The 12,467-nt window shown below is 34.8% G+C and overlaps 1 protein-coding gene across 4 annotated transcripts in view; it reads right to left on the bottom strand.

The window, feature by feature from the left end:
* VPS13C (vacuolar protein sorting 13 homolog C) overlaps positions 1–12,467 on the bottom strand; it is a 79,622-nt gene that overhangs the window by 43,791 nt on the left and 23,364 nt on the right. For all 4 annotated transcript variants that reach the window (XM_031555282.1, XM_031555279.1, XM_031555280.1 and 1 more), the window contains 17 exons: positions 12,237–12,373; positions 11,694–11,820; positions 10,896–11,013; positions 10,421–10,550; positions 9,962–10,040; positions 8,887–9,026; positions 8,181–8,334; positions 7,736–7,812; positions 7,522–7,581; positions 5,520–5,673; positions 5,018–5,134; positions 4,472–4,575; positions 4,013–4,180; positions 2,934–3,238; positions 1,924–2,071; positions 1,068–1,170; positions 529–662 (listed from right to left, as the gene is read on the bottom strand). In XM_031555282.1, coding sequence (XP_031411142.1) covers positions 529–662; positions 1,068–1,170; positions 1,924–2,071; positions 2,934–3,238; positions 4,013–4,180; positions 4,472–4,575; positions 5,018–5,134; positions 5,520–5,673; positions 7,522–7,581; positions 7,736–7,812; positions 8,181–8,334; positions 8,887–9,026; positions 9,962–10,040; positions 10,421–10,550; positions 10,896–11,013; positions 11,694–11,820; positions 12,237–12,373 — 2,255 coding nt within the window. The remainder of the gene's footprint in view (positions 1–528; positions 663–1,067; positions 1,171–1,923; positions 2,072–2,933; positions 3,239–4,012; positions 4,181–4,471; positions 4,576–5,017; positions 5,135–5,519; positions 5,674–7,521; positions 7,582–7,735; positions 7,813–8,180; positions 8,335–8,886; positions 9,027–9,961; positions 10,041–10,420; positions 10,551–10,895; positions 11,014–11,693; positions 11,821–12,236; positions 12,374–12,467) is intronic.

Raw genomic sequence — 12,467 nt, 5'->3', positions numbered from 1 at the left:
TTCAGGGGAAAAAAAAAAAAAAACTACTTGGATGATATCTTATCCACAAACATCTCTGTTACTAGACTGCTTCTACATTTTTCCTGTACTTCATCTACAAACACACTCAGCCCTGTGTTGTTGTTTTTTTTCCACAGCAAAAATATTAGTTCTAGCTTAACCTATTTTAGCCATTTTGTTATAAAAAAACTCGGTATCGTGTTATGAAGGATGAAGACTGGGTGAATGCAGAGAATACGAGAAAAAAAACAACTGTTTTTCCCTGTTAGGTATATTGTGTATTTTATTAAGTATGTATATTAAGTATTCTATTAATACTATTTCATATCATGCAGACAAAGGAAAAAAATAAAATAACGTTTTATTTATTTATTTAATAACTACTCAAAAAAATCCTTGTAAACTAAAGCATCGAGTTCCAGATTTTTATTATTTTGTCAGTTATTACCTCCTTCTTTAAGCAATTATAAATTACAGCCAATTACTGATAAACAGAAGAAACAGTAAGTTTTATAAATGGACATATACCTCTTTGATTTCAAAATTAAGCAGCACATTGATAACATCTTCACTTAATGTTTCTTTTCTCTTTTCAGACAGTATTTCTTCTGAAAGACCCTTATTCTGCATCAAGGTTGATTTCTCCATTCCTTTGATTTTACCTGCAGCATTAAATAAATTAGGTTACTTACCAAATTGCTAGCATTCATTTAGCTCAAGAAACAAATGCAATTCCATTTTTCCATTCACATGGCTTAAATTCATTTGACATATGTTAACATTTCTACAAACCTTTAAACTTTGGAGCAAGAGAAGAATGTAGAAACACTCTGGCAGTAAGTTCACTGCAGTCTCAACACCTTGCCACTTCCGTGAGTCATCAGTTAATAAAATTACCATATCGTCTTTCTCAATATTGTTTTAAGTATGACCACTGTCTTTGCAAAACTAAAGAGTTTATATTTTGCATATCATACTCAGATCTAAACTTACTTTCCAGGTAATACATGATTTTCATTATTACTGAAAGCTAACATGCTTCCTATTTAAGGCAAGTTATCTCTCACCTTCCTCTTGCTGTATTTGTTTTGCACTAGTTTGTTCTGCTTCACCAAGGTTTTCTGTCAACACTTTGAGGAAGACATTCAAATCCTCTTGACTTACTACAACCTACAAAATCACAGATTACAGTTCTCAGCAGAAAACAACAACAAAAGTTCTTTAAAGTTTTAACTAGCTATCAAAGCGTACCAAAGTTTTCTAGCAAGACAGTTATTTCGTCAGCACTGTCATCTCTTCAGGAAAATAACAAACAATAATAATTTTATAGGAACTTACTTAAAGAATTAGGAAGGTTATGACTTCTTAAAGCTTTACTTACAGTATCAACACCTTTAATAATGTACCAAGAATTACATGCTACCCCATGACATTTTACCTCCTCCTTTATCTAAATATACAGTATACAAATTGCCAAAATACAGAACTTTCTTGAGATCACTGGAGGGTGGCAGGAAACAAAACTGGAGTTGCTAAAGCAGTTATTTGCAGATTTAAATTCCTCTCAAAAAGACACCAGTTTTTAAAAGGCAATGGAAAAGACTCACTCGGAGAACTGGGCACAACAACACACAGTGTAAGTTGATCTTGCCTTACAACAGGAAATAACCAAGACTGCTTGACAATCCTTTCAGTTCTCTCTTTTCTTTTCAGCTTAAGAAATGCACACAGGGAGTTAAGTATTTAACAACACTTTCAAACTTCAATATCTATGCACATAAGTTAAACGCTATCGACATCCCTGAAACATTCCTCAGCTAACAGCTTGTAGTTTGTTCTGCTTTTGTGACTAGAAACATACATGTTAGCCTTACATTAAGTAGTATTATGAGCTTCTCACTGTCTTAATTTCATTAAACTTACATTCATTGTATCCAGATACCCTGTGATCTCCAACATTGGCAATTTGTGAAACCAACTTGCAGCTAGATTTCGATGGACAGAAAGGCTCAAATTAATTGGGTGAAGTATCTGAATGTCCTGATGTGATAAATCTGTCTCCATAGTGGTTCTTAAAAGAAAGGAAAAAAAAAACAGAAAAAAAAAGAACATTAAAGAAACAGTTAAATCATGCTATATATTTTTTTAACTCAAAACATACTAAAATATCAAGTTTAATCTCCTTAGGCATATATGGCTTCCTGAGCAGGGCAATATCTTATTTCACTTCTCATCTATTTGTTCCTAGATTAACATGTTAGTATGAGAGCTGCCCCAAAATTAATGACTCCAATTTTATTATGTGGGCCTGTGATGTCAGAGGCAGATGTTGGTGGTACAACAGTATATGCTGAACCTTCCCACCAATATTGGTACATTTTCTTGCCATGCAACAGATGGTGGCAAAGAGGCAGTCTTACATAGGCTGTCTGACATGGAAGTATGGATGAAGCAATGGTGTGGGATTAAATTCCTTCATGTGGAAAAGACTGTGTCCACTGACATTCATCACTGCTAGCTGAATGCTTACTGACAGTGGATGTCAGCACAGTGAGGTCACGTGTGGCACATTTCAGCAGTGGTGACAGTGACACAAAAGACAAGGAAAGTTCCAGACAACCATGCAGATTTTTAGGACCACATCATGCAGGCTCTTATTCATCACAGGTGAAAAGATATAGCTAGTGATGACGACTACATTGAAAAAACAGCTTTTTGTAGTTGATAATTTGCTCTACCAAGCAGCGTTACTGTGCTCTTTGCATATGTTGTACTTCCCACAGAAATAAAATGGGAGACATTACTTTTAACTGACGTATTTTAACACCAAATATTTGACTGCCACTAACGATTTATAAACAAGTAGATTAGTGCCTTACAAAGGATTTATATTACCAACTAGCTAAGGCATTACTTGATGAAATGCACTTTACCTAGACAGTTTCAGCTTAGTCAGCTGCACATCCATTTTGTCAATGACTGGAGGAAGCAAATTGCCTTCTGGAGACACCAAGCTAAACTGGTTCTGAACCTTAATCAAGCCAAGATCTACTACTATGGCATTGAAGGAAACTGAGGACTGAGGAATGACTATAACTGGTGCTTTTAAGTGAATGTCCATAGCAAGTCGAAAGCTCCTTTGAGCCAGATCTTTTACACTGGTAGCAGCCTTTTCTGCAGCTTGGACTGTAGCAGCACTCAGAGCCTCCTTAGCTGTCTGAAAGTTGTTCAAGAAGGCCTAGAATTAAGAGTTGAAGAGAAAGGAGAAATACAGCTATGAATAGGGTTTTTCTTTTTTAATCTCAACTAATCTCTCATTTTACAACATCAATAATAACCAACATCAACTAAAAGTTCTGCTGCTTATTGTGTTAAATTTTCCCTGAGTACCTTTTCTCATTATATTGTTACAGGGCCAGAAATGTACTAACCAGTACAACCCAGTGATTTTTAAACTCATCACTTTGCCTCCATTTCCCACCCACGTTAGTGGCAAGGTTTATCTCATCACCTTCCAAGGAATATGCTGTTTTTAAAGCCCCTCTATTTTACTAGTCAATGCTAATACTTACTGAAGTCAGTAGTTAGTGACAGAGAACCCACTAATGCTTTACAAAAGTCAAGATTTAGAATATTTGACAAAAGGACAAGTGATTTACAGTGATTAATTTGTAGTCCTCGTAGGATCTTAATTTGCAGAAAATGTTTTGTCTCCAGTGTTAACTCAGTTATACTTGTAATGACCTCAGTTTTTCCCTGGGGCTGGGTGTGAGAACTGAAACGCCTTAAGAGCATAGGTGAGTAGAGGGCACAGAACAGCCCTCTGGCATTTCTAGAGCATGGAATTTTTTGACTTCCAGATCAGTTACAGTTGGTTTATCCAAGTTTATAAGTAGTACATAAGGAAATATAAGCTCACTCTTTCAGAAACTGAAGTTGTAAGTCTCTCTGAGATTGCAAATAGGGAAAGCTAATGAATGCATCACAAGTCACATAAAGAAAAAACACTTACCAGCAAAGATACAAGAAATTTGTGAAGGTATACTACTTGAATACAGCCTACTTTCAAAGATATGGTACCATCCACTTTTGACATATCAGTATAGGCTTCTCCCTCAGTAGCGTATGGATATAATATCAGACTGAAACTGAAAACTTCATCTCCTACTATAGATACGGCCTAAAAAGAAAGAAAAAGTATATAGTAGCCATCAGTAACTTTTAAGAAAGCACTAAGAAACAAATATATTGTCAGTCTGTCAGATATGCTAACAACATAAGTCTTCTTAAGGAAAGTCTATCTGGACAACAATTCCTCTGGTACAAAAGCCTTCATTCACCACTTCAAGTGGGAGAGAGGTATTCATGTGAAATCAAGTATTTTAAAGAATGAAATAAGAATATGCATTATGCTTCACTCGCACACACAAAAGTAATGAAGAAACAACTAAGACTTAAAAACTTGTTGTACTTTTTTATGAAGGGTCCTTGTATCAACATCTGTGACAACTATGTCTTTAAGTCGGGCAAAGAAATCCGTTTGATTTGACTGAAGAAGAAGCGATGAATCAAGACCTGTCAAATGAAAGAACAAACAGTAGTAGCAAAGTAACACCAATTCTGGAGCAATGGGGACAACACAAGAAAAAAAATTGATAAGACATACTCCTCACCATTCCTAATTAAGTAATATTGCTATAAAAATTTCTGTCGTTCATCCCGTATCAAATCTCAAAAAACACAGATACACACATATATTAAAAAAAGCCTGCAAACGCTTGATTTCTTCCTTTGTTTTCAAATTAGGTCCCAAGCAATTTACCATTTCTACAACAAGAGACACAGTAACAAAGAGCTCTATTGTATCCAAGGCATTTGAGACTTACAGGAAAAAAAAAAGGAAACAACAGAAACAACCCAAAGAGGAAAACAAGGAGGAAAAAAAAAAAAAAACAACAAAAAACACAGTTGCTTTGAAATTAAACTACAAGACCAGTACTAACAGAAAATGTAGTACCTTGAATTTTGATTTCTGCAATGTTCTTTTTATCATCACAAAGATTTAAACAAACAGCATCCAGCTTCGCAAAGACCTTGAAGGCAAAGACATCTTTGTCCTTAGAAGGTCTTGTCACTAGAAAAGATAGAAGGTGTTTTTCCAAGGCACAGCACATATGTTTTCAGTTAAACTCCCAAAAGCACACGAGGCCTGTTTTAGTTTAGCGTCTGGCATTCCGATGATTCAATATGACTTCCTACAGATTCTTTCATCTATCAGCATGGTAGAATCTGCTCCTCTTTGGAGCTATTACCTTAATATATTTTTTAGCTCTCTAGGAACAGCAAGATTTTCATTAGCCTTTTCTCTCCAACAGTCCTCCAACCCACTGAGGCACTGCAACATTAGCCACGATCCCCACCCAGCTAAATTAAACTCATCAGATGCTCTAGCATTTCATCTTTTTGCCAACACACAACGTATTCATCCAGACTCATCATTCTGACAAACATAAGTATACCTTTCTTTAATGTAAGGTCATCTCGTTGCTTTTCCTCTTTAGTTGGTGTCTCTCTGCTACTTCCATTTCCTGATGGACTAACAGTTGCTAGAAAACTGACAGCAGACATAAGGGCCTCTGTATGCAGCAGAATGTTAAGTGATGAAAAAGCTACCTGTTAAAAACATGAGACTCCACATCACAAAGTATTGGTAACAAGTAAAAATCACCCAATGGAACTGTAATGCTACAGAAAGTGCAGCAATGACAGCGTAGTAGAGAAGTCCTAGGCTACAGCAAGTAAGGGTATGCACAAACGCAGCAGCTATGGACACAGAAACAAAAGGAAGAATCTGCTTACCCTTGGAAGGCCTCAGGTACACCGGGATCTCTAATAAGGTACTCTTACCTCCACTGCCAACCCTTAAATGAGTTCTGGGAAGGGATGGATTCTGGTTCCACCCCTTGTGGTCACTCAGGTATATTACATTGCATGTACCTGAGCTCCCCTGGGTTGGCCCTCCCTTACCACCAGGTGATCAATCACTGTTTCAAGCCATAACTTAGCATTTCTACTACAAGAGCATAACAATTTCTAAGAAATAGAGAAGTTACACATATCACCAGCAACAGATAATAAAGGGAAGAAAAATTTTTTGTAAAGCAGAAAAATGGTAGGCTTAGAAAATAAGTGAATCTGACAACAACTGAGCAGCCATAACCATAACCACTAAGCTATTGCTTCCTCAGTACAAAAGTCAAATGACACAAAAAGAATTTAGAAGTGTTAGAAGAGAGGCAATTCCTTCTCAGATGACTAATTTAACAAGACACATCTAGATTACGGTAGTCTAACTTAAATCAGGATTCAGTTCACTCAAGCACTATGCTCTGTCAAACTCAGACTCCTTGCATGCATAACTCAGTACAAGATGAAAGGATAAGAGACAGCTGACTGCCTATAGATACCCAGGATAGAAAAATTTCTAGGCAAATAGATCAAGGGAATCAGAAAGGATGGATAAACCACCTGCCTTGTAGTTTAGCAAGCCAGATTATCCACTTGAATCAGCTTGGAATAGAAAAGACCTCAAATCCAGTTCTTACAGACACATAAGCCTTACTGAGTAGCTAGAATGCAACACTTAACCACATAGAGTAAGTGGAGTTGTCTAAATATCAGCACTCTCCCATAAAGTCAGTCAATTCCATTCACTAACATTGAAATAAACATGTCACCTCCTGCTGGAGCTTCAGGAGCCTCTTACTTAAAAAAAAAAAAATATCCAGTATTATCTGGACTTCCCTGATAAAATCTGCAGATACTCTAAAACTATGTGGCTAGCAATGCTCACTGCAGGGAAGATGGACTAGATGGTCTTCAAATGATTTCAAGTCAGGAAAATATTTGTCATGGTGTTCTAAAGGGTGGGAAATACCTTTCAGAGAAGTTATTTCTCATCAATATACTGATTTTACTTAGAACACTCAAAAATATGCCATTAGTACAATAACCAGAAGCTAAGAAAATACATGTTCACTGTCATTAATTACTGCAATATAGGATGATGATATTAGAGATTAAGTTATCATTCTAGAGGATGAAAGAAGTGGAAAATAGTATCACAACAAACTCCTATTTCACAGCAAGAACTAGAACAAGTTCCCCTCTCAAACAAAAAATAAAACACTCTTAAATGTACATAGACTTCATGGCAAATGTAACCAGAGTGCTGATTACACAGATCACATAGTTCAAATATTCAATTTGACAAGAAGCAGAAAAACTTCTCCATCTGCTACATTTTTCCAATATTAACATTTTGTATGCTTGAGAAGATGACACACACTTATACTATTTTAATTTTATCCATATTAGCTTGTAACTACATAGATGTTCTCCACAGTTACGAAATAGACCAACATTTAGCTCTTAGATTAAGTGTATAAAAACTAACACATGCTTATGAACTTTCAGGCTCTATGGTACAAAAGGAAAGGAAAAAAAAACATCCCTACTCACTTGAATCTTCTGTTCAGTGTTGTCAAATACAGTGTGAAAGTGTGGACCATTCTTGTCAGCCTGAAATGAATGATTAGCACAAAGGTTGTTAACTCAAACCAACCTCTGGGCTCTTAAAAAATAAAATATAACATATTCTGTAAATAGAAGGTCAAAGACTTTGTTATGTTTAAACAAACAAAAAAAATCATCCTTTAGAAAAATTAACCTTTACCTTGATATATTCCACCTTCAGAAGGTCTAAGCCAGGCTTATCTGATGAACTAATTAAATGAAGGGGTGCTTTTTTACCTGTAACATACAAGAAAACAGACCCAAAATACACAACAGTTAGTTAGATTTCTCCTTTTAGTGAGCCAGTGGCATTTGTGCCTTGAACACAGGGGTTAGCTTTCAATGTAGTTTGTTAAAATCTACTGCCCCATGGCACATGAATCAGTGGTTTGTCTTCAAGTCTAAACCAGCAAGTCTGTATTCTCTATCCCAAGCTACTTATTTATTTGCTAAGCATTAAAGTGGCAGTCCACAACTGACAGCTGTGCAATTGAGACAAGCACTGCCAGTGGAAAGATGCATAATACTGAAATATTAGGAGCACAGAAAAGAAAAGAGAATTTCAGGCTACTATAAATATATACAAAATATTACTCCTACATTACCTCCAATTTCATAGTAATCTAGGCTTATTGTCTTCAAATATGATACAGCTGCTAAATTAAACGTTCTGACAGTTGCTTCTGTCCCAAGATGCATTACATCAAACACAAGTACTGTTTCCTCAGTTTTTTCTTGCTTGGTGAGTTCTAGCAAAACCTGGATGAGTAAAAAATAAAGTTCTGTCATCTTTTTACATAGAGTGTTTTCTTTGCTCAAATCAACAATGAAGGAATGCTATTCATTCCATCATCATTCCTATGATATGCATAATGCCTTGTTTATACCTGACGGTCACAGACACTTCACGGATTTTGCTCTTTGTAGGTGACCTGCCAAGTTACTTGCTTTGTTCTTCCATTCCATTTCTTTTCTGGGGAAGGGATGAAGGGGGTGCTGGTGTCTAATTGAGAGCTGAAGTACTTTTAATATGAAATAATAGTTCCAGGAATGGGCTCTTTAAATTTTTTTGTTGTTGTTTGTGTTGTATTACACAACTTATACACACACTTGAAGAATATACATTTTATTTACTCTTTTCTACGTTTTATAAATAAAATAACTAATATAAACACACACACACTTATAGTTTTACTTTGGTAAATGTGTTGTGTGTCCATAAACTTGGACAACACTGGTAACAGAATAATGGGTTTTCTTATAGTAAGTAGTCTTTATATAGAAGATTAAGATAGAATTAAAGAGACATACCTCTTTAATTTCAAACTTCAGTTGAAGATCTGTCAGTTCCTCTTTAGCAGATTCCTTGCTTCCTATTTCTTCTCCTTTTCTTAGTGTCCCATCACTTTGTTCACAACTTTCTTCAAAATCAAAATATTCTTCTTCAGAGTCTGCAGAAGAGAGGTGACCACCTCCTCAGTAAGCTTTTACCAGGAACAAGGATAGATCTCTCCCCGTTTCTTTCCCATTCTAGTACCACTTACATCTAATCTGACAAAGCAACTTTTTACATCTATTTTGCCTTCTTCCCGTCAGATGATAATGGCAAAGTTTGAAAAATTGAAGCTCTATTGAAGAAAGCACTAGAATTTAGCTGTATAATTAGATGCTAAAGAATCTAGATAAAGGAGGTACAGTTATAAACTCCCAAAAGTGAATTTTTCATGTTCCACTGTGCAAATTTTTTATCTGGAACAACTAAGAAAATGAACATTAAAATCCAAAGCATCAATCTAATTTGCCATTTGCTAGTCTTGCTCTGTATTTTCAGAGACAGAAGAGCTTGATTAATGCAAAACATTTCAGGCAGCACTCCTGTAACGTTTGCAGCAGTATTTCTGCCATACACTGGCTACTTAAAAAAGAATACATGCTTTAGATATGTTACTTAGCCTATTCCATGTGCCTACTCCGAAGTAGATGTCTTTAACATCAAACTCTTCAAAATGACAGCAGCAGATTTGTTTTTGACTAAAACAGTGTAATTTATTTCTGAAAAAGTTTTCTCAATTCTCTAAAAGACGTGGCATGACATTTGGGTAACTGTTGGATTGCTAATCATATCCTAATGCAATTAATATTAACTGCTCGCTCTACTTACTATTTAAGAAGTTGCTTATGCAGAATATGAATTTATTTCAATAAAGGAGGTTTCTTTGTTTTTTAAAAAAGCATATGTAGTATTCTGAGGTAACAACAGCATCTTATTATGCAAGTTAAAGACAACTGTACTCATCCCTACTGTCATAGTAGCATGCTTTAAGACCAATACATGCCTGAAAATACTAAGTTATTCCATAAATTTTGCTATGGTCTTTTTTCTTACCTGACACCACTTCTGCTAAGAAGTGGTGTGTAGGAAGCAATCCCTTGGCATCAACAGGAACTGTGGGAATAGTTGCTGCCTAGAGTGAGAAGAAGAAAAAAAAGTCAGTTTTTAAGTTTTCATAACTTGGTATGTTGAGTTGCACTTTCCAATGGTGATAAATCTGTAAGCTGGTCTTTCATTTATTAGACATTTGAGTTTTGGCAATATTTATACTGAAGCCAACATGACAGTGACAAAGCTAGCTTTGTTTGAATTAGCCAACATGTTCTGATGTTAAGTTGTAATGAAGACACTTTGCACAGCTCAGATGAGCAACAGATCTCATATTTCAGATTAAAAAAAGTGAGCAGACATTAGGAGGAATTCATATAACAATCACTTTGATTCTGTTGTCAAAGTTTTTTTTTATTAGTAGTAGTAGTACTGTTTCACTTTTATTATTTATATTCAGCTTACCTTTGTGCTTGGAATTGAAACAGATGACATCTGAGGCAATGGAATGCTATCAATCAGATCAAAAATTGCCTTGATTTTCTGGTCAGAAACCCTGATATGCATCAAAGGAAGCCCTCCTGACACTTTAAACCTTAAGAAAAAAGAAATCTGGTTCTAAGACAAAAGAAACAGTACGCAGCAATTCTTGATTTAAAACGTTACTGATACTAATATATTAAAGTCAGATCACAGTAAGGCTAGTGAATCTGCATTAAAAGCAAGTGTTGCACCCATTAAAATCAGGTTTTTAGTCATTCATTTAGTTACTTCATTAAGTTAAGGTGATCAGGGAACAAACAGCGAAAAAAGGCTTTGTTAAAAGTAGTAAGCTAACTAAGACATTGATGTCTTCAAATTCTGAAGTATAACTAAATTTTTTCTTTTCTGTAAGTACACAGTAATTAAAAAATAAACCCTCTCGACATCAGTACATTACTTTGCCATTCTTGTATCTCTTTCCACCATTGATTTTGCCAGCTGTATATGAATATCCATAGGCTGTAACATATGTAAAGTTGATGAATGCTGAAAACGAGCCTTCTTCCAGTCTTCACCTGCAAGCATTAAATCCATTTAGATGAAACGCATTGCTTGCTAATTGCTATAATTAAAATACTGTGAGTATTCAAATAGCATCCCCAGGAAAAGCTGAAGAACCCACTCACAAATCAAAGCAGTCAGAACAATTTGAATGAGATGTTCTAAGGGCTTTTTAATAGATTTTCAATATTACTTAACAATATATTGACTTGGCAGTGTTAAGCTCAACTCCACACTAAATGATGCACTTGAATACAAAAAATTTTAAAAAGTAACCTAGCATTTTATTGACCAAAAAACTTAAGTCCAAATGAACTACTACTACAAGGCCAACTTCACCCATATTTTACAGCATAGTAAGGATAATAATAGTTTATGTTGCTCAATAGCAAAATAAAGAAATAATATACAGGCCTACAACCAAAACACAAGCAGATGTTTTAAGAGAAACTAACAAGGAAATTTCTCAGCTTAATACCAGAAGAAATAGCTGTTTGTTTGTTTTAAACTAATCTGTTTACTTAAATTCTGGTTTTTTGTTTGCCTTTTCTCTTCAAAAACATATTTACTAGTTACAGAAAGGTATACTTCAGTAATCCTCTGAGTAAATAGTTTTTTAGTAAACAAGTGATTATTAGTTCAAAAGCATTTTAGTAAACATCTAATGATTAGTTTAAAAGTTTTGTTTTAGTACCTGCTCTTCCAAAAAGAAGTTGCACATTTTTTATTTCCACATCAAACTTGTCATAAGCTTTGTCCATAATCTCCTCTAAGGATGAAAAACTAGAAGCTTCACTATTGCCTTGATTTATGCTGTTCAGCTAAAAAACATAAGGACAAGATAAGTATAAAACTCACACAAAATGTTAGTTCTAGTGATGGTGAAATAGATGATTCATGTAACTTCATGATAGCCAATTGAATTATTATAGAGAAGATACCTTGATTACTTTCACACTTCCCTCACCAAGGCTATTAAATTCTTATTTCTGATGGTGCTATCAAACCATACAATTCATGGAATGTGAAATGAAGTCCTATTATTAAATTAAAAGTTTATAGCTGAAGTACAAAGTATTTATTTATTCAATTAAAAGCAAGTTAAATAATTGCCATTTTTTATTTTCATAGAAGTAATAGAATCAACATTCAAAATCAAGTAAAAAAACAGATATTTTAAGAGAAAAAGACTATTTCCTTTTTCTTCTGTGCTTATGAAAAGAGATCATCTATATACCTGAAATGTACCAAAGTCCAAGATCAGCATATTTGAATTTTCATGGTAGAAACCTGTCTGTGGAACCACAAGGTAGGAAGGTTTCAAATGAATCTTCAAGTCAAGGACTTTCCTCATTTCGATAATATGAACTAATCCTACAAAACAAAAGAGAAGAGACATTACAATTCAAATGCTACTCACAAGTAAAACATTTTTCCAGGTCAACTATAAAGAGATGTTATTTGAAAT

Source organism: Meleagris gallopavo, chromosome 12 (genome assembly GCF_000146605.3).
Source record: "Meleagris gallopavo isolate NT-WF06-2002-E0010 breed Aviagen turkey brand Nicholas breeding stock chromosome 12, Turkey_5.1, whole genome shotgun sequence".
Classification (NCBI taxonomy): domain Eukaryota; kingdom Metazoa; phylum Chordata; class Aves; order Galliformes; family Phasianidae; genus Meleagris; species Meleagris gallopavo.
This window is presented reverse-complemented; position numbering and strand designations above follow the sequence as displayed.